Source organism: Saccostrea echinata, unplaced genomic scaffold, assembly GCF_033153115.1.
Source record: "Saccostrea echinata isolate AGI-Se365-2 ecotype Australia unplaced genomic scaffold, CSIRO_AGI_Sech_v1 ptg000009l, whole genome shotgun sequence".
Classification (NCBI taxonomy): Eukaryota; Metazoa; Mollusca; class Bivalvia; order Ostreida; family Ostreidae; genus Saccostrea; species Saccostrea echinata.
The window spans coordinates 6487501-6513011 of NW_026889758.1; the positions used below are offsets into that span (position 1 = coordinate 6487501).

Here is a 25511-nt window from a genome sequence, read left to right on the forward strand (position 1 = left end):
CCATGGGGTCATGATTTGTACAAACTTGAATCTACACTTCTTGGGAATGTTTCCATATTAATCATGCTTTTGTTGTTCTTAAAAAGAAGAATTTTGAAGATTTTTTTTCCTTTTATTCCTCTATAAAACTTTGATCCCTTATCGTGGCCTGACCCAATACTCTGAGGTCATGATTTGAAAACTAGAAATATGTCCATAGGACATAAATGCCTCACCGAATGTATATTATTAATGCAACATGAAAATTTGTATGAGTGTATGAAGTTTGATGAGAATATCTTGAACAGTTTCTTTAAAATTGAAACTAAAATCTAAAAAAAATGGATATAGATGATAAATTCTCACAAAATTATGTATAAGTGCTTGCTTACATAAATATATCTTAGATTGTTTCTTTAAAACTAAGCAAAAACAAATTAAAGAGAAGGGAGGTCAAGGTCACAGGAAAGTGCAAGGTGAAAAGTTTTTGATGCTCTCACTAATACATATCAGCATATTAGGTTTGATAAAAATATCTTAAATGATTTATTTAAAACTGAGCTTAACACTTATTTGAGAAAAGAGAGGTCAAGGTCAAAGGAAAGGTTGAGGTCAACATGCTGATGCAGTTGAAAGGCTTATATCAGTATGTATTTACTTTTAGCATATGAAGTTTGATAAAAATATCATAAATGGTTTATTTAAAATGTAGATAAACACTAATTTAAAGTGAGGTCAAGGTCAAAGGAAAAGTCAAGGTCAAAAAAGTTGATGCAATTGATAGCTCTCAGCAGTATATATCAGCATATGAAGTTTGATAAATATATCTTGAATTGTTTTTTCAAACTGATCTAGACACTAATTTAAGAAAAGTAAGGTCAAGGTCAAAGGAAAAGTCAAGGTCAAAAAGGTTGATGCAGTTGAAAAGTTTACATCAGTATGTATCAGCATATGATGTTTTATTGAAGTCGGACATGACAAACACTATATGCCTCGGCCATATTCATGGCAGGGCATAAAAAACTTGAATCTACACTGTATGAGGATGTTTCCATATCAAAATGACAAACAAGCCAATTCAAAGAATTGTGGTCCCCTGCTTTCCGTGTCCTAGTGGATGGGATGCCATTATTTATGACATATTGTTTCAAATATGCACGCCCTATCATATGTCATTCAAAAGTAATCACCAAAGTTAAAATTTTTAAAAATCAGGTAAAACATCAAGGTCAAGGGTTAAAAAAATCATAGCATGCTTGGAAACATCTTGTTACAGGTAATGTACATGTCAAATATAAAAGTACTATCTCTTCTCAAGTTATAAGAAAATATAACATTTTTGAAAAGTAGGTTAAACTTCAAGGTCAAAGTCACAGAGTCAAAAGTCATGATACATTTAGAAAGGTCTTGTCACAGGTAATATACATGTATAATATGAATTCAATGCCCTATCTTTTCTCTTTCAAAATGATCAATTTAAAATAATGTTAAATATTTTGAAAAGTAGGTCAAACTTCAAGGTCAAGGTCATAGGTTCAAAAATCATGGTATGTTTAGAAAGTTCTTGTAGGTAATGTACATGTGAAATATGAAAGCCCTATCTCTTATTATTCAGAAGTTATGACCAAGGTTAAATTTATTGTGACAGACAGACAGACTGACAGACAAATGAGATTTAATGTCCCTTAGGTCCCTTTTGCGAAAACGGATGACAATAATGCCCTTGCTGTTCATGAGAAGAAGATTTATGATGGAAAAAATCCCCTGCATTTTTCTATGTAAATCATTGGATCCCCATATGTGGCCCCACCCTACCCCAGTGGGTCATAATTTGAACAAATTTGAAGCTACACTAAGTCTATGTAAAGAAAGTTTCAACTTTTTGGGCCCAGTCAGTGGTTCTTGATAAGACTTTTTTAAAATGATACCACCACATTTTCACTAATTCTTGATTATCCCCCCTTGAAAGAGGGTGTGACCCTTCACTTGAACAAACTTGAATCCCCTTTATCCGAAGATGCTTTGTGGCAGGGTTGGTTGAAATTGGCCCAGCGGTTCTAGTGAAGAAGACAAAAATGTGAAAAGTTTACAGGCGGAGAGATGGATGACAAACAAAATGTGATCAGAAAACCAGAAAAACTCAAGTGAGCTAAAAACTGATGATCACAAGTACTTGGAAAGAGTTACAGTATTTGAAAAGCAGTTTTTTTCATGCATTGTTTTCAGAAGCTGAAAAGGTATGACTTGTATCCATGTTGAAAGAACTTCACATTTCAGAAAACAGTATGATTAAAAATAGTTAATCAAGGTGCTTTGAGTAGCAAAATAAGCTAAACTGGTATAGCTAATTCAACCACAGAGCTTAGTGAATTTTAAAATGCACAACCTTAATTTTCAACTCTTAATCATTCTTAAAATATTTATATCATCATTTCTGATTCAAGGGAGAACTAGAGATATGATCAGAAGTATATCCGTTGACTAATAAACATGTACATGTATATTGTGTTTTTTAAGTCATTAATGTTTGTTTGTTGTTAAATGTCCCTCTTGGGAATTTTTCACTCATACGGAGACAACACCACTTAAAAATAATGAAGACGTACAAGTCGGATTTGAGGTTAACATTCATTTTAGGAGTTTTCAACAATTAAGACGTAAAGAGATAACTCCTTCCCCTCGCCCCTTCCCCTTTCCAGACCCCTATTTGTTCATGTATGCAAACTAGTCTAATACTTTGGTTTGACATAAAAAAAATGTGAATATATACAAATAGTTTAATGGTTCATCTCTTTGAATGATTTTCATTCTAATTCTAGGAGGTACATGGGTTGACCCAAATTCATGAATGAAATGTCAAGTAATCTTATCATTGATGCACTTTTATTTAATTTGATGTAGCCATATTATGAACATTTCCAGTTCATTAAGAGAGTGGGGATGACCTCCAGGGGTTCATAACCTTAAACCATTAGATGTACATAACATAATAACACAAGAAACAAAATTATGTATAGTCAAATGGAAAAGTTTTCTACTATTTAGGAGTCACATGATCATTTGTCATTTCAGGGACAGGGAGTGGCTAGGGAGATTGGACCCCCCCCCCCCCCCTGGAATTTGCAGAGTTATTTAAATAGGACTATATACTGATTTACAGAAGCAAATAAAAAATAACAGATGCCCTCCCCCTTTAAAAACATGGACCCCACCATCATTGTTTTTATTTTGTTTGTTTGTTTGTTTTTCTTTTTTTGCTCCTCAGGAAATTCTGGGCTGGAATTTTTTTTTACTGAGGTGTGGACCCCCCCCCCCCCCCCCTCGGAAAAAAATTCCTGGATGTGTGCCTGTAACTGAATGTAATGTCGACAACGGGAGATAACTCTTCAGAATGTGAAATTCATCTATTGTGGCATTCGATGATCCACTCTCTACCATCGGCTCATACATTTAGTGTCTGAGAGAGAAACGAACGACAACTCTGCATAGGAGATTGCCGATGATCTTTGATCCTTTTTAAACTTTAACCTAACCATTTGCATTTCGGTTTATTTTACCCCAATCTATACTTAAACTTGTACTTACCGACTGTCATAGGTCCTGTCAACTTCATGAAATATAATCCAATTAAAACACAAAATGAATTAATTTCCACTGATATACATGTAACAATGCACCATGTGCAATCTAAAGATGATAATGGTAAAACTAGTACTAGTACTGGTAGGGTGACGCAAGCCCAATGCGATGTAGAAATTTTCAAAAAGGTGTTCACATACAGGTACAGTACAAGAACAAATTTTAAATTATCATAACAAACGATGTTTTAACATAACTTTGCCATCTAGGCCTATTTCCAAAAACAGGCAAATTGTGTGTGTGTGTTGGGGGGGGGGGGGGGGGTGACAAAATTGATTGGGTATGGCTTTTCAAGGAGGTTTTTGCCTAATCAAATACTAAAAAAAGTTTGCACATTTTGATAAATTCATCAAAAACGCTTTGTACTAAAATAATATTATTTGTTGTTGAGAAAATAAATTTAAAAAGTTCCACTATGGGCCAAAAATTTATACCCCCCCTTTTTTTATCAAAACCTAATTTACATCATTAATTAAATTCTATTATTTCAGACTGGTAATGAATTAAGTATATGAAATGCGTATAAGAGGTTCATGGGTCACATGGTCACCTGAGCATTTCATGCTCGATTTGACGAATACATGTACTGTGTAAATTATAGAATTATTTGGACTTTTTCCTTGGTAAGCCCAATATGAAGGAGTGTGCATTTAGAGGCAAACACCTTAGTGCGGGTATTACTGTCTCATGACAGCATCTAGTACTAAATTTGAATGCAGAATATTCGTCTACTATAGGGCGCGACCGGTCGACAGGGGATGCCTCCTCCTAGGCACCTGATCCTACCTCTGGATATACCAGAGGGCTGCGGTTTATGCCCTGTTCACAGATTTGAGATCGATCACTGTTCATTATCTTCACCTTTTTCATTGGTGAAGACTTTGAGAAAAATATTTATAGTGATGAATACACTCAAGTATTTCTTCTGTTGTCCGGAACTATAAAAAGTTCGCTACCTTACCAGTTTCGGCTTTTACAACAGCTGTACAAAGCATTGTGTAATTGATTCTTGAGTGTCTTTTCTTTAGCAGAAAATGAAAGTGAAAGATAGACGAAAGCTTGCACGCACCTGATTGCAGCCGTATAGCTTCAACTGTTCCTCAACTGTACTCATCTTATCCTTATTAAACAGTGGAAAAATTAAGATCTGACCTGTCAATATGGGTGGTTATTTAGAGATAAAAATAAAAGGGAGGCCACTCTATTTAGAAAAACAAGTAATGGGTACAGATATGCATGAGACACCCATTGTGTGTTTGTCAATTTCACATAATTTTTTTTTTTTTTGACCACAATGTGTTGTAGTATTATACAGTCTTTCATCTGCACTTACCCAAAGCCAAGGCTTTGGGTAAGTATTTGCCACATTGATACTAAGCTTGACCTGATATTTGATCCACTTTGCATTTATTTATTAAATTTCATGTGGCATACCAGTAAGGCAATGTTTTATTATTTATATTAGTCCGTTTACAAAAACAATTATTAGTAAAGTACTTAATCGTGACCATGACAATTGGCAGCTCTTTTATTTAAAATCAGTACCAAAATACGTACCATGGATGATGCCTTCAAAATATTTACAGTAGAGCAACCCTGGTTGTAAAATTTCAAGTCAACTGTAAAAAGAAAAAAAAATATATTTTTGAATGCTTTGTGATTGGTTGCTCTCCCCTGATCCTCCTCTAGTCAGCCTACATTAATTAAGAAATACTGCAATTTTTTTCATCCTTTTCTTTCCTAACAATAAAGTCATAATCGATTTCAGCATGTTCAGTCTCCAAAAAAAAAGTCCACAAAAAAACTTTATCTGTCCAAATCCTGGAATTCGCCAGTGCTCGACCTTACAGCAAAGTGTGCGGGGAGGGGGGTGGGTGCAGAGACCAGTAATTAAATGAAAATTTACTATAGCGGAATACTATATACTAAAAATAGTGCCCCTCCCCCCTGCGTTCTATGAAATAGGGTCGACAGGTAGGTAAAACCCACAGCTGCAATCTTTTCCTTTCGGTTACAAGAAAGGAATGATTGTATATCTACAAGTCTACCGAAAAACCGCAATTTTAATGTAAGAATGAATCCAGGAATATAAAGAGGGGTAAGTCTAATAAATTTTACGATAAGGGCAAAAAGCTGAAATGATAAATAGCAAGAGGCTCAAGGGCCTTAACGATCACCTGAGTATAATACAACAATTTAGAGGATCCAAAGAGCTAAAATAAACTGATAGATGAAGTCTTGTTGCCCCAAAGCAAGAGAAATAGGATGATTAGGACCAACGAAATAATTAATCTAGTATTCAGTAATAACTTATAAAGTAAGTCCTAATCTGTCCCTCATTTATGACTATCACCATGCACAGTATTAACAAAATATTAGTTCTAACCCCACAAAATAACCTCTCACATTGGCCTTTCTTGATCTTTGAAGAACATTTAATAAGATGAGTTATTTTTGTCTCATTTTTATTTATCTATTATTTACGTCTACCTGATCTTTAAAACTATATGAAGTTCTTTTTTGTATTATACAATAAAAATTCTTGCATAATTATCTTAATAAATTCTATTAACTTTTCAAATACATTATTTTCAAAAGCTAATGGCAAAGGGCAATAACTTTTCTCAGTAGAATACAAATTAATAGAGCCCTGACCAGGACCAGAACGCTTAACCAAATGATCCAGATGTTCAAAAATCTGGTAAAAATACCATTGCTTATATCATTAAAACTTTTACTCAGTTTGCCTCCGATATGCAGAGAAGAATTTACAGGTACAATGCATTTTCACTAGAGATTCAACAAAGCCCTACGCAACACCAGAACCCAAGATCCAGGGTCAAGAAATTTACAAATTTGGAAGAGTTACTTTCATCATCATAACTATGCACTTCAAAGAATTAAAACATTTCCACTATATAATCACCCCCCCCCCCCCGTTATGCCAGAACCCCTGACCCTGGGACCACAAGTTTTAAAAATTAAAAATAGCTATGCAATTTGTTTATCAGCTCAACACTAAGGAGCAGACAGGATTAAATAATGATTAATTAATAGAATTAATGCTTTTTCACTATATAATCAATAGAGCCCCCCCCCTTCCACCAGAACCCCCAACTCTGAGGCCATATATTTAACAATTTTGGAAGAGGCACCCTTGCCTATCATAATCATGCACTTAGTTTGTTTAAATAATCTCCAGTAGCAGAGAAGATTTTCAAAGAATTAATGCATTTTCACTATATAATCAATAGAGCCCCGCCCTAACACCAGAACCCCTGACCCAGGGGCCATGAAATTCACAATTTTGGAAGAGGCATCCTTGCTTATCATAACTATGTACTCAGTTTGTTTGTTTAATACCCAGGAGCAGAGAAGAAGATTTTCAAAGAATTAATGCATTTTCAATATACATGTATAATCAATAGAGCCCCGCCCTAACACCAGAACCCCTGACCCTGGGGCCATGAAATTCACAATTTTGGAAGAGGCCCCCCTCCTCCTCATAACTATGTACTTAGTTCATCGGCTTAATATCCAGGAGCAGAGGAGAAGATTTTCAAAAAAATAATGCATTTTCACTATATAATCATTAGAGCCCCACCCTAACACCAGAACCCCTGACCCAGGGGCCATGAAATTCACAATTTTGGAAGAGGCAACCTTACTCATCATAACTATGCATTTAGTTTGTTTGCATAATACCCAGGAGCAATGAAGATTTTCAAAGAAATAATGCACTTTAACTATATGATCTAAATACCCCAACCTTACCACCTGAACCTGGTACCACAAATTTTAAAATTTTGAAGAGAAACTCTTGAACATTATAACCATGTACTTAATTTATCTGCTAAATACACTGGAGCTGAGAAGATTTTCAAAGAATTAATGCATTTTCACTATATAATCATTAGAGCCCCGCTCAAACAATAGAACCCCTGACCCAGGTGCCATAAATTTCACAAATTTGGAAGAGGCACCCTTGCTCATCATAACTATATACCTGGTTTGTTTCTTTGATAGGCAGAAGCAGAGGAAAAAGATTTTCAAAGAAATAATGCACTTTCACTATAATCAAGAGCCCCCAACCCCCTCCTGCAGAACCCTGACCCTTAGACCACAAATTTCACAATTTTGGAAGAGGCAACCTTAATTATCATGAACATGCACCTAGTTTATCTGCTTTATATACAGGAGGAGAGAAGATTTTAAAAGACTTTATGCATTTTCACTATATGATAACGAGAGCACCACCCTAACTATAGAACCCCTTACCCTGGGGCCTTGAATTTCATCATTTTGGTAGAGGGCTTAATTCTCATCACAATTGTCACAGGCGGTGAAAAATGAAGTCTCAACGGGGAATCGAACCCAGGGCCTCTGGCGCACCGTGCCAGCACTCAGGTGACTCAGGTGACCTAAAAATAGCACTAATTTTGATGGTTTTATCCCCACCCCTCAGGCCCCAGGGGGGCAGGGACCATGAAATTCATAAATTTTGTTCCCCTTCACTCATATATGCTGCATGCCAAAATTGGTTGGAATTGGTTTAGTGGTTCCAGAGAAGAAACTGAAAATGTTCAATGTTAATGGATGACGCACAACGCACGATGACGGACGAAAACAGATAGCAAAAGGTCACCTGAGTCACTCAGGTGACCTAAAAATAGAATTATGTGAGCACTTTTCTCTGTCGGTCAACTAAAGCATCTGCTTTCCTTGTTTCTCTCCTACGTAACACTATAATGATTGCTTTTTTTCTGACAGGTACATTTCTTTCATCACAAACAAAAAATCCAACACATAACCCCTTTATAATGTTAGATAAAGGCTATATTAAAACTCTGACACCAAATGCCTAGATATTATCCTGTAAAAGATGTCCAACATGGATAGTTGTACCATTGGTTTCAAGATTTGTGTAATTACGCCACAAAGATACACATGAGTAAATGTTATCTCAGGGAATATGACACAATAATTTATTATCAAAACAACGAAATTCCGTAAACAAAAACAATAGTATAAATATGTCTTCAATAATATCCTAAGACACATATCTTCACACACTTCATGCTGTTAAAGTCTTCAACAAAGCATGCTTCAAAATGCAAAGTACTACATTTCTGTTAACCCACCCACCCCCCTTTACCAAAAAGTGAATAAAAAATACTTTGAATTAACAAAATTAGCCTCTTGATGAAGATTTTCTATTTTTACATAACATATTCCAACAGTATTTACTAGAAAGAGAGATAATCATTACACTTCAGAGCTTTCAGCTCATTGAATAGTCTCTTATTCTTAAAAAAAATGAAATGGCTAAAATATACAAGCTCTCTTTTAAAGTATATGTATAGAGCTAAATGTTAATAAAAAAAAGAATTATGCATTATACGAGATCAATAAATAGAAATACTGTTACTTGAAATAAAAACTTGCTTGTATATTCCACTTTGATATAGATAAGTTGACACACTTTTAATTGTAGTTACATGTATTTTGCCAGGGCGATATCAATCCCTCATTACTCAGTAATTTTAATGAATAGAAAAACTGTATTGGATATTACTTTGGCTGTCAGAATTGAAATAGAATATTGACTAGAATTGACATTTTTGCAAGAAAGAACCTGAAATAATAATTGTTACCCAGTATACTTTTCATATTGACAAAGTTTCTTTGGTAAATCAATTCTTATTAAGAAAGATTAATATAAGATAAAGTTTAACAAGGGCCCTTTTATTCATCAGCTTTTTAGGTTAAAGTTGTTAACACCAAAGTTTCATCCAACAGACATTTGTAAACTTCAAGGTCTCATCCTTAAGATATCCATAAACACTAAGGTCCCATCCTACAGATATCTGTAAACATCAAGGTCTCAACCTACAGATATCTGTAAACATCAAGGTCTCAACCTACAGATATCTGCTCACTGATGTCACTTCCTGCAGGAGAATTTCCTGTCTGAGTCAAGAAGAAGGAGCTCTTCTTCTTTCTGGAATACCTCTTACTGGAGCTACTGGGATACATTGGAATATCATTAATATTTTTTTCCTCCTCAAATGCTACACTCGGGATGGGTGTTCTTAGGGATGTATCATGTTCCCGTCTGATTTTAGATGTAAACGAGGATTTCTTCCTCATTTTATGTGACCCTTTATAAGACGTCATATCATCAACAGATATTTGATCCTCATCATTTTCCATTAAAGTCTTACTACTGAACTGGCTCTCTCTGGAGGCTAATCTAGAGGGCAGTCTTGAACCAATGCTTTCCCTTGAGGCTAAGCGCGATGGAAGCCTGGAATCGTTGCTTTCTCTTGATGCCTGTCGGGTGGGATATCCTGTGTCATTACCCTCCATGGCGGCCAATCTTGAGGCAGCTCTCAAGGCCTGAGTCTCTGGGGGAGCACTTTTTATTTTGCAGGGACCAAGTTCATCTGGAAGGTCATCTGACTCCCAGTCTGAATCTGATAGTACAGGGATACCTGACTTGTCTTTCCGCCTGTCCTTGTTTTTACCAGCAGACCCCAGCCCTGAGTCTCGGCTAGCACCAGACACACCTCTATCATCCTCCTCAGAATCCCTGAGACCTTCACTCTCACTATGTAACTGATTCAGTCCTTGTGATAACTTTTTCAGATTTTTCATGTCCTCTTTGTCCTTACTATATTCTTCCTCCAAATTTTTGGTTCCACCAAGACGGTCAATTATTGATTCCTTCACTTTCACTTCTTTCTTTAGTCTTGAGATTTCGTCTGTCTGTTCTGAGATTTGATTGGACAGTTCCAACACAATTTGCATTTTGCCCACATCAGGTGTGTTAGTCTTTCCTTGTGGTCCAGCTCTTTCAAGTGAGTCTAATAGAAAAGAAAAAAAGATCAACATAAAGGATGATTAATTATTGAACATGGAGCCCCTATGCAGCTGCCCAAATCAATCCTAGAATTGAACTTGAAAGGGTGACAGAGTGTACATACTTTTGCAGACAGGCATGAATTTAATTAAGGTCAACAAGACTGCAAGTAAATATAATTAGAAGTCATATCTTCTTTTACACACCTTCCAACTCTTTGTTTTTCTCCTGTAGTCTGGTGATTTCATCTTTAAGTTCAAACAATTGTATGGAAGTCTCCTGTTTGGCTTCATTCAGTTGTGTGGTCAAAGCTTTTATTCTCTTCTTGTAGCGAATTTTCTACAAGTAAAATACAAAACATAATTAAACTTTTTGTTGGTTGTGTAGATCAAGATTTTTCCTTTAAAAGGGGAATAACTCAAAATAAATTCAGTTGCTTCAACAAATGGTTTATTTGTTGTGGTGTAATAACACTATGTTTTGTAAACAATTCATTTTCTGCAATTTATACTGGGAGAATCAAATAAATATAAAACTTCTCATTATCAAGGGTGCTTAAAAGAGTTAAAAATCTGTAGGACAAGTGTACCATGTAAGAAAAAATTTTGTTGGACTAGCCAGAAAAGCTACCATTGTCAGATAAAAATTAAAACACTTGAATAATTTTGTAACATTTCAAATAATAAAGTACACTTTATAACAAATATTAAGTTGTCTAACTGTAGCCTTTTATAACTTAGAATTAACTCTTGTTTGTTTTTTTCCTGCATCTATCTTGATAAAACTTTGCATCCACAGTATGGCCTCATAGCCCCAACAAACCCTCAAACCATGTTTTGAAGAAAAATATATCCACTACATTTAACAGGTAGGGCTGTGTATTGAGCAAAACAACTCGATACGATACGATACAATATTTTATAATGCGATATGGGATATATTGGATTCTTTAACATGTCTATCAAAAAAGTCTTTTAAATCATTTAATGCATGAATTTTATATAAGCTAATTGTTTTATAACCCATTTCAAAGTTCTTGTCTCACTGTCATTACAAATTACACTTCAAACTTTTAACGTCTGAAAAAGCAACAAGTTAAAATAAAGTTGTTTATGTATTTTGTAATATTTATCTAAGATGTGCTATCTCCTTGATGATTATATCATTATTTATCAATTTTTATTCAATAAAGTGTAAAAATAACCTTTGATGATTGAAATTCCCAACTTTTTCAAAGAATTAAGAAAATCTGCCTATCCGATATGTATTGGAAGTTATTTTTTCGATGTATTGATATATTATATCGATATATTGATACAGCCCTATTACCAGGGTATATTTGTTGTCTTCATATTCTTGAAAACATTTTATAAGATTTTTTTTTTTTAAATCTCTATACTAGTAAAGGGCTTCCAACCATCAACTTTTCCTGGTCCAAGAGATCTTAGTTTAAATACTGTAAACCAACTATTATTCCTGCCATCTTTTATTCACGATTCTTCAGTTTGAAATCAATCCGCGATGATTTATTTTTGCGATTGAAGAAACATTCTCTACAAATACAAAGCATAATAAATGGTTCGCAGCGATTAATATTCGCGAGTTAAAGTAGGTCGCAAAATTCACAGATATTTCTCGCATGCGAAAAAAAGTTGGTTTACTGTAAGCTTGAATGTACATTTCATGAGAATGCTTTAAGGAATAACTGTCTCATTTTTTGTTTTATGATGTGATCAATCCGTTTGCTCTTGTGATAATTTGCATAAAAGCCAAATGCATTTATGCATAAAAACATCATGCAAGCAAACTGCTTGATCATCATCATAAAACAAAAAGACCAGACAGTTTTTCCTTATATTTTTCATTCTCACCTGATCTATGATTCAATAAAAAAAAATTATTCAATAATAAGAAATTTCCACAGGCCCTGCTTTGTAGTTTCATCTCGGTCAAAGATATTTGAAATTGTTACACCTTTAAGAATTAGTTCCTATATAAATCTATACTTTAAAAAGACTAATCTTTCTTATGTTTTACTGAGTGGTCATAAAAAAATCAATGTTTAACCGCAGAGTGAGATATTGGACCCGTGGACTAGATATCGGACAGCTTACATCACACTGTGAGCGGGATCAGCAAAATCTTCATTGCATTCGTTGGTATGAAAGCCAGCAAAAGATACATGTATGACAAAAAATAAATAAGAAATAAAAGGTTTAACAAAACATTTATTGACTGTATCCTCAGGCAAAATGTGTTCTGTCGACCCCTCAAACCAAACTGTTTGCCTTTGGCCTAACAGTCTCAGGCAAACAGTTTCGTTCTTGGGTTTGACAAAACGCATGTTGCCCTCAAACCCAGTCAATAAATGTACATGTATAATGTAAAGATTCTAAATTATAATCATGTTGTTGTATTAAGAATAACCTACTCTTTTATCTTAAACATTTGACATCTATATATACATGTTATGGGGTCAGAAATTATATCTTAACTAATTTAAAAAACAATTAACTTTTGAAAAATAATTTCTGTACTCAAGGTATGGAATCGAGGGCAATATTTTTGCAATCAAGGTCAATATTTTTTCGTACTAAAATGTCCTTCCAGAAATTTAAGACAGTGATTTTCATTATCCACAAGTCCAAATCAATTAAACATATTCTCAAGACATTTAATTCATATTAGTTCTTATATGAAAATTCATCTGGTAGCTTTATAGCCCACCACAATTTTATTTGTTGAAGTTTAAAACATTTTTAAATGACAATTCATATTAAGTCATGGTAAGACATTACCATACCTGAATTTGATGTCAACCTAAATAAAGTCTATATGGTGATTTGATGCGTTTTCAGAACATTGAATTATTATACAGTAAATAAACATTTAAATCTGCAGAAAAGACAAAATGACCTCCTCTATCTAACTCTATCTAACTCGCTCACAGTCTTATTAAGGACAAAATGACCTGGAACTCACTCAGTCTTATTAAAGACAAAATGACCTCCTCTATCTAACTCGCTCACAGTCTTATTAAAGACAAAATGACCTCCTCTATCTAACTCACTCACAGTCTTATTAAAGACAAAATGACCTCCTCTATCTAACTCGCTCACAGTCTTATTAAAGACATTTTAAATGACCTCCTCTATCTAACTCACTCAGTCTTATTAAAGACAAAATGACCTCCTCTATCTAACTCACTCACAGTCTTATTAAAGACAAAATGACCTCCTCTATCTAACTCGCTCACAGTCTTATTAAAGACATTTTAAATGACCTCCTCTATCTAACTCACTCAGTCTTATTAAAGATAAAATGACCTCCTCTATCTAACTCACTCACAGTCTTATTAAACTCCTGTGTTTGTTGTTTCTGTTCTTTCTCCAGTTTTTCTATAAACTGGTTCTTGGCTTTGATTGTTTCCTGGTAGCCCTCTGGTTCTTCCTGAATCTGATGACATGAGTTGAGGTACTCGAGGCGCTCCTCCAAAACCTCCACCCTCTCCTGGAGGTCCAAGTTCTGGCTCTCTGTCTCTGTGAGCTGAAATAAATTGTAGTGATTAATTTGATGTAAACTAAAAAATCTGTTAAACCAAAGTTCACCATATGACAGGGTAAAATATTGTTAACAAATATACAGCATAATTTTCTAATTTGGATTTTGAGTACTCCAGAATTTGTCCATTTTGGCCTTAGATTTTAGTCTGATGCACTTCTTTAACAAATGTAGTATAAAAAATTTTGTGAAGTCTGGATACTGTCTATTCTGTATTCCATATGGCTGTATTGATTTCCAACTGCTCACAATAAACGGTATTTATTTAATCCTTATTTTCTGGCCTCTAATCTGGCACATGCATCACCACTGCATAAGTGTAAAGACACATGAATGGGAGAGAGTATCAGAATTATCGTGTACATTTGGCCAATTCTTCCTATTAAGAATTTTTCTCTGTTCCATTTTAATTATTTTAAATTTTTATAAAGCATGTGATGTGACTTCAGACTATCTTTGTTCCCAACATTAGTTGTTGAATGGCATTTTGTTTATGATAGTTAAAACTAGCTGGACTAGTCCACTTATGGGATAAACTGGGAAATAAAATTAGGGTTGTGAGGTGCACCAAAAACTTTGGTGCATCACAGTTCATACTGTTCAATTTGGTGCACCAATCTGGCATTCTGTTCGATTTGGTTCCAAATTTACATAACACATATAAACAAAAAAACTTAATCACTGACTTCAAACTGGCATAATAGTGATTTAGGTTTCTTTTATTCTACAAACACATTTTACAATGTTTTACTTTTTAATGAATTTTATGGTTGTTATCCTTAAGTAAAGGAGTTTATAAAGCAGAGATTATTTTTTTTTTATTTATGATGAGAAATATTTAGACATTTTAAGCTAAATCAAATCAAATCAAAAAATAAAAATGAACTGTATCATTCTGAACCAAAACTGAACCAAATTGATTGAACCCTGAATCATCCCAGCCCTAAATGAAATATAAAGGAAAATTTTTTAATTGCCCATATACAATATGTAATTATTTTTTTTTAAAAATGAGAAAAATAAAAATTTTAAAGCACAAGAATCTTGTTAAAAGAACAAACTTTATTTAGTTCCATGGATGCTATAACACCAATCCAACAGAACATTCCCATGGATGCTATAACACCAATCCAACAGAACATTCCCATGGATGCTATAACACCAATCCAACAGAACATTCCAAGGAAAAGGTGCAAAGACATTTGGTGTGAATGAAGACAAATGGACTGATCCACTAGTATGCATATAAAAGGTTACATGGACATGTCTGCACGGGGAATCGCAATGGATTAAACAGTTGCATGCAACAAAAAAAAAAAAAAAAGAAAGTTAACACATCAATATTTTGCTAAAATAATATGATTGTTTCTTCTGCCAACTGTTGTTTAAAAAAAAGTAACAAATTCCAATATAAATCAGCTTGCTAAAAATTTAGCTGGCTAGCTGTCAATCCTTAGTTTTGCACCATGGAAAAAATGATCCTTAACCTGCCTGGCACTCATATTATCAGACAATAATAAGTGCTTCATATTATAACAGGAAGTAGTTTTTGACTGGTTTTAACCATTGAGATTTGTTGCATTGAAATGACTGCATTTAAAATAAAAGTAAAACAATTACAAAAGATAAGTGCAAAATATTTCCCACAAACATTGCTAAAAATTGAATGTGCACCTTGGCGTGCCAACGGTTGATTTAATGCATCATTTTTTCATTTCAATATGACTATGGCACAAGCCCTTTCCAATCTCTAAATTATCTGTGTGTAATCTTTTTGTTGAAACAATGTGTGTTCATTAATAAACTATAGATGATAAAGTCTTAAACTTACCTGTTTTTGTAAAACTGTCATCTTTTCTTGAGCTTCAAATAGCTGTCTTTCTTTATCATCAATATTAACTTTGACATCACTTGTAGTCTCCTTGTTAAAGAAAAACAATATACCTAAGATTAAAGTTGTAACTTCCTCAGTGCATACACAATACTGACAAGTGAACACTTTAATTTCAGTAAGGAAGTCCTTTCATCATCAAAGTTCACAGCACTTGGCAAAACACTTTGCAGAATTTCAGTCATATAAGCTATGCTGATAAAATAATACGTGAGAATGAAATTTTTGCATGCAGACAGTCTCATGTAATTACACAAAATAAAGTTCTTGCAAATAAAAAGTGATTCACGGTACACATTTTGAATAACAGATAGAATGAACAAAACTAATTAAACTTACCTATTCCACACATCAGCGCAAATATTTATTTCAACAACTGATCAAGTAATATTTCTGAGCTTATTTTTCACAGATAGTTGTTAAATGTTATAAATTCTTATATTATGTGGTTGTTAATCCGGTTTTTGAATCACATCAAAGATAACAGAAATGATTTTAATGAACATCTTTATCTTAATGTAATCTTTTGACCTACTGACCTCCTCCGATTTTTGTTTATGTATAGATGGTGCCACTCTTGGTGAGACTGTACTGCTCATAGACTGGCTTCTCTTTATCTGGACAGATGGACGGTGCTGAGCTGAGAGAGAGCAAACTCGTTTTGTTTCCCTTCCAGTTTTTGGCCTAAAACGTGATTAATATATGTGTATATATTTATAATATGTGTGTGTGGGGGTGTGTACTGAGATATGCACATGCATCAACAGATGCGAACTAAAACTTCTGTGCAACAGCAGAAAGTTGTATGATTTAACAAAATAGTGTTCCTAACTCGAACTTAGTGCATATACCATGAAAAATCTAGAGTTTTGAATGTCAACATGGCATGTAAAAAACTAGGTATGCTATTTATACAAATCTGGCAATGTACTTTCTAAAATATCAAAGTGAAGTAAAAAGTTAAAATCCATGCTTTCTGATTTGTTGAAAGTCCATGCACTATGATCAAACAAATTGTTTTTCTCATATGACCTCCGAAATGCTAATTGTGCCATCATAAACTTGTGCATTTTCCTAATTTCCTAAAAAGTTGCAGAAGACATCAATTTTCAGTGGAATATTTTTCAGATAATATAGACCATATGCCTCACCCACAAAGACTTTGAGAAAGTGATTTTTCAAAGAATTTTACACAACATATTCGAATATTGAAGTGGGCGGTGGCTGTGGAAAATATCCCCTGAAATGAATCATTTTGAGGTCTTTTCTTTTTAAACTTAGAAATATACAGAATCAATGATGTCTTATTTCCAAAATGGTCCTCCTTTATGCCATATTCTTTCATGATTCATCACCCTCATATACTGAACTCATAGTTAATTTCAAATCTTTTGAAAACACCAAATTTTCAGGGCACAATAAAGCCAAAACCATACCTACTTCTTCTGTGGTGAGGCAGGGATCGACATTAATGGTTGTCCAATTGCCCGGGGACAAGTAAATTCTCAGTTCAGGCAAGTGAAATTGTCGACGTACTTGTCCGATCGGGCAAGTGATTTTTTTTATACAAATGCACATATTTATTTAGTTTACATTAATTTATAAAAAAACAATAAATTGAACACTTGATTTCCGCCACGCACCTGATTGACAATGTTTCCTAGGTAGCGTTTCTGGATTATACCATTCATTTTAAAATCGGGTTCGTTATTTTCCTTCGTAGTAAATATGCTCTACGTCTAACAAAATTTTGTTAACTTCTTATTAGGAAATTAGATTATTTATTCACAGAATATATGTACAGTGTAACACAATGTATCCTGATCAAGATAAGATGTGTTTCATAGCAACTATCTTCCTTTAGCGTTGCCTCACAATTATCTCTGAAAATCACGATTCACAAAAGGATCCTACTGAAAATAATTTTTCAAAAATATGAATTTTATTATAAGGAAATTAAAAGGAAATGGCTATTGCTGCATGGCAGTGTGTGTTAGAAGGTTAAATTTACAAGTACAGTTGTATACATTTATGTACAAATGCAGCATCATTTTTTTTTCACTGACTGGTATATATAGAGGATATTCAATGTTTTGTAGATGAATATGGAATTTATTTCACGAGTGGGACAGGATTTTTTGATATTTTCATGAGTGCGAAGCACGAGAGAAAATATCAAAAAATCCTGTCTCACGAGTGAAATAAATTCCATATTCATCTACAAAACATTGAATTTTCTGTTTATTACATTTTCTTTGATTTTCCCTTTGCCTCTGTCTTTTCTTAACACAGTGTAATAGCTAGGTTTGACGTCATAGTTGAGCAGTTGAGACGTCATAGCTTAGCAGTTGTGAGATTGAAAACATTACATAGCATGGATTTCAGCAATATATTGGGGAAGAAATTTGCAGTTTTAGCTCTATCTTATGACAGGCCAGAAATTATTTTTTTACTTACTTTGACATCCTTTCACACTGTGAGAGAATATCATTTTGATATCCTTTCACACTGTGAGAGAATATCACTTTTATTCAATAAATAAATCACAGTATTTCACTGTTGAAAATGTAATAAATACTGATATTTGATATCACATTTTTTCTTATCATAACGTTTACAGAAATTAATTTTTTTCTTATTAAGTTCTTTCCTAATTTTGGGCAACCAAGTTTTGCATTCGGACAAGTCAAAGTTTGAGATCTCTTGCCCAAAAGTGCAAGTGAATCTGAAAGTTAATGTCTATCCCTGTGAGGGGTTGTATCGAGACACAGTAAGATTACATCGGCAAAAGGTACGATGTTATTTAAATCTACATCTACCATAAGAATTTCTAATTGTATACTTCTGAAAGCCAGGTAAAGGATAGGGTTAATCCAGTAACATTGTAATCCTCTTATTTAGCGGCACTGCACAGTGCATGCACATGACAAAATCCTATCACATTCTCTATGAAAGAGGACTTACCGAACATCATCGTCCTCCTTATTGCCTTGTTCCACTTGAAAAGAGTGCACCTGACTTGATCGACTCGAACCAGATCCCATTTTAGCGTGATGACATGCATCAATTTTAGTTATCTTAAATACCCCAGGAGCGCGCCATTTGTAAACAGTGGCATAGTTACATTTTTACTGGTTCATGGTCGCGATGAAAGGGCGGACTACCAGATTAATAAATTAACTAGCTCGTACATAGTTGAGATTGTCTTCGATCGAACTTTAAAGAGGGTGTACATGGCGAGGACAATCCCCCGCTCTGAGAAATATATATTTCTCAATTTTCAAAGTTTACGGGAAAGTTATATTTTTTCGAAAATAATGTTTTCAGTAATGTCATCTTCAACGCATTTGATTCAATTATTTTTGTTATTGAAGTTGACAGCTATAGTAAAGGCATATTTAGTGGAAAATGGCTTTATTAGAGTCATAAAAAGGATTTTTGAAAACGAATGGGTCCAGTCTCCATTCTTCATTGAGGTTTAAATGACGGAAAAGTAAATGTAAAATCTATTTCATGTTTCAAAAAATGGTGTCTGAACCCATTCTATAATAGACAATATTTATTTCCAATCAAGGGCCCCCAGAGAGGCATGAAAGATACGAGGGATGATCAAAAAGTTCGCGAACTAATTGAATAACTTCCATAAAAGAAGTGAAATTAGATTTTAGTGTTCATTAATTTTTAAATTAGTCCTCTCTTATTTAAGGACCCTCTCTACACTAAACGAAAATGTTTTTTGGACATTGAGAAAATTATATTGTATAAAGGTGTATATATTGAGCTTATTTATATCATTTTCAACATTGGGTGCCTGGCTTTTACCCCCAGGAGAAATGTTCAAAGTCAACAAAGTTTTGATGAACAGAAATCACTGTTGTTTACCTAAGTTGGGAAAAAGCATGCAGATGAGATGTTCAATTAATTTATCATGGCCTATCAAAATGTTAAGAATGCTTGAATTGATTAGAAATTGATTGATAAACTGTAGATTTAAATTTATTTCATTTTAGATCTAAGGGCAGATTACTCTAACTTCATAAAAATACCACAGAATCAGAACTCTCTAGTGTGCAGTATATAGAGGGTTCTTAAATGTGCATCTGCCACCGTTTTGCCCATGCGTGAATCACGTGATACAGGCGGTCACGTGACATGCTCCGAAGCGTTCTGTTCACAGAAGCTAAAATATTTTTCACACTGCTCAACGCGTTATCGGCTATTCGGTTGTTATCGGGCATTCGGTGGATAACAACTTTTGACAGGTTAGTAAATTGTTGCAAATAAACATTGTAATAATAGAAACAGAGAATGTTGATTGTGCTTTTTGTGAACAAGAATGAATACAGATACAAAAATAAAGCCCCAATAATATGTCTTATTATAGTATTTGTGAGTCTTGAGAAGACTTTAAAAGTCAAATTTATTATATTTTGCAAGTTTTTGTCCGATTGGCATTGCTGCATATAGCCTCTTTCATCAAAATCCTTATGTTTACCTAACATTAGTTATTGTCCACAATGTGACATCGTCAGAATCTCGCAAAGATGCAACTAAAGGGTAAAAATTCCCATTTTTTAACTTTTAGGATGTTTTCGGAAATACGGTTGAATGGTTCACTTTGTCATCGGAAATTTCAGTTTTTGTTATCGGAAACAAAGGTTGTCATAGGTTAGGAAAATGTAAAGAAACAACAGAAAACTTCATTAAATATAAATATTTAAAATGGCAGGCACACAATTCGAATTTTTGGCTATCATTTGTCTCTTTTTAGAATACTTAACTTCAAAAAAAAAAAAAAAAAAAAAGAGTGTTTCTGGCATTTCTCATAATCACTGAAATGTATATGATCTTGACATGTTCGAAAATATGGTATAAGTTTTAAAACCTCTGAATTATAAATCTCTATTGTAACCAAAATACAGATTCCATATTTAATTATTGCGATTATTACATTGCATTATTCGCAATATAAAAGACTCGCAATAATTGCTGAATTCACAGTAATTTATTCTTAGTTTTCTGTGATTGCCTTTCACAGTTACGACTGTTCTTCGCTTTTGTCTCTGTTTTGCTTGCTTCGTCTTTATTCGTTGACTTTGCATTTTTGATCTACCCTAAACATCCTTTTGTTAGTACTAAGTACATACATGTTTTAGTTCGGTATCAAGCAATTAAAGAATCTAAACTCAAGGGTGGTTTAATGAATTTCCCAATAGGGTGTTAAGCCAAATATGACCTAGAATTCTAACTTTTGAGGGGAAAAAAGAGATTGACTTTACTAGTTTTCAAAAAGCGTTACTGACGGAAGGAAATTATGAAGATAAAAAACAGTAATAAAGCCCAAAAGTCTATTGAAACAAATAAATTTGGAACAGAGAAAACACGGACCTCTAAAAACATCAGAGGTTGGTTTAGTGGCCAAGAAGGAATAAACACCCCCTGTCGATCGGTCACACCCTTAGTGTTCTGTATCATTATCGGCCAAATGGAAAACCCGTAGATAATTCAATGTGTAGGTGGAGCTCATGCCTGGAGCTGGAAGGGGGGGGGGGGTCAGGGAGGTTCGAACCTCACCTGGAATTTGCAGAGTTATTGAATTTTTATACTCAAGCAAATAAAAAAAAACCCTTGGCATCTCTCCCCCCCCCCCCTTCATTGAAAAGCAGATCACTGTTTGTAGAAAAAGTTAAACATATGAAGAAGTGAAGTGAATCGACCAGCCTCCCCCCCCCCCCCAAGTGTTTTTCACGTTTGGGAAATTTAACGGGTTTTTTTATTTAATTTATAAAGAAATATTTCTTTGCGATATGCACCTCATTTTATTTCCTCTATTTTAAACCTTAAAATCAAATGGTTTGACACAAACAATGTTATTGCTCTATATTGGACATAAAAACATTTAGCCTTCTAGGCTCATTTGGGCACTTGAAGTGACGATGTTTTTTCAAAAATGACATACTAATATTAGATCGGAAGACGTGACTAACTAAAGCAACTATAGATTTGTTATATACATGTCATATATATAATGTTTAATGGAGAACAGAAAAATGATTGAACAGATTCGGAGTTAAATTATAAAATCATAATTATAATATTTATTCTTATTTATAGACTAGTACATGTACGAATATCAAAACAAGATAACAATGGAAAGCTGGAAAATTTAAAAAAAAAATTACTTAAGGTAGTCCGATCCTCGGCAGTTATGTAATTGAAAATGCTCACAAATATATCTCTGAATTCACAGATTAATGTATATTTACCCATGCACTGTATTTCTTCAAAGTTAATCATTATAGTTTATCAAATTACATAGGGAAAATAATCAAATCTCCAATATATTCAGAAGACGAATAGAAACATCAACTATGCATTTTCTAATTGAAAACTGATCAACAAATATATTTTAAGTTAAAAAATCATAGGTATCCAGGCATTTAGGGAAATTTGCATGTTTTTTAAAAAATACTTTTTTTGGTTTTACATGTATAGATGTATAGGTCTTCTATTTACTTCCAAAATTTATATAATACATAGCGTAAAAAAGCTTGTGCTATCATTGCAAGACATCACAAATCACTTCCAATTTCATATTATGCTAAAAGGCATTGGTGTTTAAGGTTAAACTCAAGAAAATCCTATGCATCTAAAAACTGTATTTATTTTTTATTTGTATAAGGAACAAATGTTAACTTTTTACAAGACCCTTTCTAAGACTTCAAAAACCTCAAGTCATATTAAGATGCATAAAATGGAAATTGTTGCATGAATAGTTTTCAATTTCAAGCTTCATGTTGAGACTTTTTAAATTAAATAATAATTTTAAGAGTTGTCCTTCATGGCTGAGGATTGCATATCCTTAAAACACATTACGTCTGCTATTTTCAAGGATTGACGGATTATAAATTACTTTTTTCCCCAATCTATTTCTAAAGCTGAAAGAAACTTTTTAACCGGAGTTTCCGATAACGCACACCCGTAAAAACCGAATTATCCGGCAACATCAACCTTGTTGACGATAACATGTTTTAACCTAACGAGACATTTTAGATGCCTGTTAACTAACCCTTCATTTGGATTTTTGATCTCAGTCTGCTTATCTTCAGGTATATGATTGTCCATAGAATAAATAAACCGTTTTGTTTTATAGAATAATCTGATTTTGACTTCTACAAAAGCTAAAAGGTGATGAAATATTCCGAAATTTTAATAAAATATCATTTGAAAAAGCTGTTTATCTTTAGAAAGAGAGTGATTTGGTTTGTTCTTTTTGCTGCTGAAAGTATAATCATTTATCTGCCTAAGATCACAAACTTTGTTTGCTGAAGTACGCAATTATCGTTGTATTAAGAATTTTAAAATCACCTATGTTTTCTAAACTTTGCTTTCCTTGCACCGAATGCCCGATAACAACCGAATAGCCGATAACGCGTTGAGCAGAGTGTTTTTCCGAGTCTTATATTTCTTACCGTACTAATCTGATTAAAATCAGATCTTTAATTGTTACGCTCCGAAATTCTGATGGTCGCTGTACAAAGCGACCATCAGAATTTCGGAGCGTAACAAAGATCTGATTTTAATCAGATTGTTACCGTACAAGTTATTTTTTTACAACAATAACAGTCCATTTGTCAGAAATGGCCAAACCTCGGCAATAGGTTGGATGGATAAGGAAATTCTTTCCTAGAATGAGCATGGTGACCATCACAATCCGAGTCCTCTGTCTTGGGAGCGTCGTTTTTCCAGTGTAAATAAAGTACGGGCGCCTTCCCTCTATCACATCTTATATATTTAAAGTCTAAAGTAAACGATATTTTAAGGATTTAATAACTATATTATTGTTAAGATATTTAACTATTTTTCTAAGAGTGATTTAACGCGTTTTCGTAACAAATTGCTCAACTAAGGACACACCTCTTCCCCAGCTTGCTTTCACGGGGCAACAGAATAAACATAATTTTTAACCATCTCCCTTCCTTCATTAAAACAATCAATCCAATTAATGATTGAACTTCTGGCAAGACTTTTGTTTTTATAAACCTTGTTCAAATTATTATATGCTACTGCAAAGGAATTTCCAAGATACACATTAAACTTCACAGCCGTTCGTTGCTCGAGTACGACTGAGTCAATCATTTTTTGTCACAAGTCACCTACATATTGACGTCATTTTCACATTGTGACGTCACAAACATGGAGCAAAAAAATACATAACATCTGCTATTTATAGAAAATGTCTGCTAAATTTCATTACAGAACTATATGAAAATCGAACATTTCTGAAAAAATATATGCTTCAACAATATCGTTTATTTAAAGTGACAGTACGGCGCATGTCATCAAAAAACTGACTAGATAAAATTTTCCGACAAGATTTGGAATTTTTTTACTACTCATAAATGTATAAACTTTCAGAAAATTACAATTTTTACAATTAAATAATTTGGATTATTTCATTAAAATTAATAGTTATTTATGGGACGTAAATATATACATCGCAACGTGTTCGGGGTTCCACATTCCATGCTATGCACGCATGCGTAGTTTTCATAAACAAAACAGCATGGTTAGAGAGGGAATCCCGGTAGGCCTGCTACATTGACCAAGTCGACCAAAAAGAGAAAAAAAACTGAAAATAGAACTTGAAAAAGCAACTTTCATGACTAAAATTTAGTTTGGGGATTAATAAAATCGCTGGATAAGGAAGAAACGGGAACTCGGCGACACTCACGCAGGGCTCTCGAAGGTTCTATTCGACAGGTTTGTTGATACTTGTTATCATTTCTCATTTTTCCGTCCCTTTCAAAGAAAAAAAAAATAGTGTAAACTCAACGTTAAAAATACATCTTTGACTTATAAACATTGTTGCCATTTGAAATGCTAATTTTTTTTAACTGTGCAGAAAAATATTTTGTTTGACGTTTGCCGCGATAACGTATGATTAGTTGGTTTTCCCTTTCTCGGACCCCAATACACAAAACGTAAACATTTGTACTTTTAATTCTGTTAAATTCGCCTGAATGCACAGGCACTTGGGGTATGGACCCCCCCCCCTTTCCATTTTTTGTTCTTTTTAAATCTGGGGTCGAGTCACCTTTTTTCCTATTTTTGTATTCTAATATACACTGTATGTTATCAATAATGTAACTCTTTTGTCTCTATAAGCTGTTTTTAAATATATCGTTTTCGACTGATACATAAAAAGAGAGAAGGCTTGCAACTCTTTTCTCATCGTCTGCCTCACCTCGCTTCAACTTCGCCTGATTATTTATCGAAAGAATAAGAAAACATGGAATATGCATATATCAATAAATTCGTTATACATTCTTCTTCCTTTTCATATTTCCATTTAATTTTTATGTGCCCCCGATTTGTAAATATTTCGATTAAATCATCTGCATCTAGGGTAAATTTTGTTGATGTGCACCAGCTGGGACGGAAGTGCAATAACGGTAACTCTAACTTTATAAATGTTCTACATTAAAAAAAATTCCAGGCTTTGCAATAACAATATTGTGAAATTTGGTTGTCTAGGTCGTCTGTTAAAAGTTAATCTTCGTCCATTAGAATTTGCTA

At 33.7% G+C, this 25511-nt stretch overlaps 2 protein-coding genes across 2 annotated transcripts in view; both read right to left on the minus strand.

Annotated features, from left to right (window-relative positions):
* The window catches only part of LOC133183226 (glycerol 3-phosphate dehydrogenase-like), a 24726-nt gene extending 19979 nt beyond the window's left edge, over nucleotides 1-4747 (minus strand). Inside the window, exon 1 of the mRNA XM_061318176.1 lies at nucleotides 4688-4747. The gene's annotated coding sequence lies outside the window, so the exon portion shown is untranslated. The remainder of the gene's footprint in view (nucleotides 1-4687) is intronic.
* A 4595-nt stretch (nucleotides 4748-9342) lies between these two features.
* LOC133183224 (uncharacterized) lies at nucleotides 9343-19042 on the minus strand. Its single transcript, XM_061318173.1, has 6 exons — nucleotides 18897-19042; nucleotides 16472-16616; nucleotides 15873-15962; nucleotides 13829-14026; nucleotides 10687-10819; nucleotides 9343-10484 (listed from the first exon to the last, which is right to left on the minus strand). The coding sequence occupies exons 1-6, from the start codon at nucleotides 18974-18976 to the stop codon at nucleotides 9535-9537; spliced, it is 1596 nt and encodes a 531-aa protein (XP_061174157.1). The 5' UTR covers nucleotides 18977-19042; the 3' UTR covers nucleotides 9343-9534.
* Nucleotides 19043-25511: the final 6469 nt, after the last annotated feature.

What these genes read in the sequence shown, in the direction of transcription:
- LOC133183224 (XM_061318173.1), bottom strand. Translation starts at nt 18,976, where the DNA reads ATGGGATCTGGTTCGAGTCGATCAAGTCAGGTGCACTCTTTTCAAGTG. An exon ending in AAGGAGGACGATGATGTTCG is followed by an intron (nt 16,617 to 18,896) that starts GTAAGTCCTCTT and finishes ATCACGTTTTAG; the next exon opens with GCCAAAAACTGGAAGGGAAA. An exon ending in ATAAACAAAAATCGGAGGAG is followed by an intron (nt 15,963 to 16,471) that starts GTCAGTAGGTCA and finishes TTCTTTAACAAG; the next exon opens with GAGACTACAAGTGATGTCAA.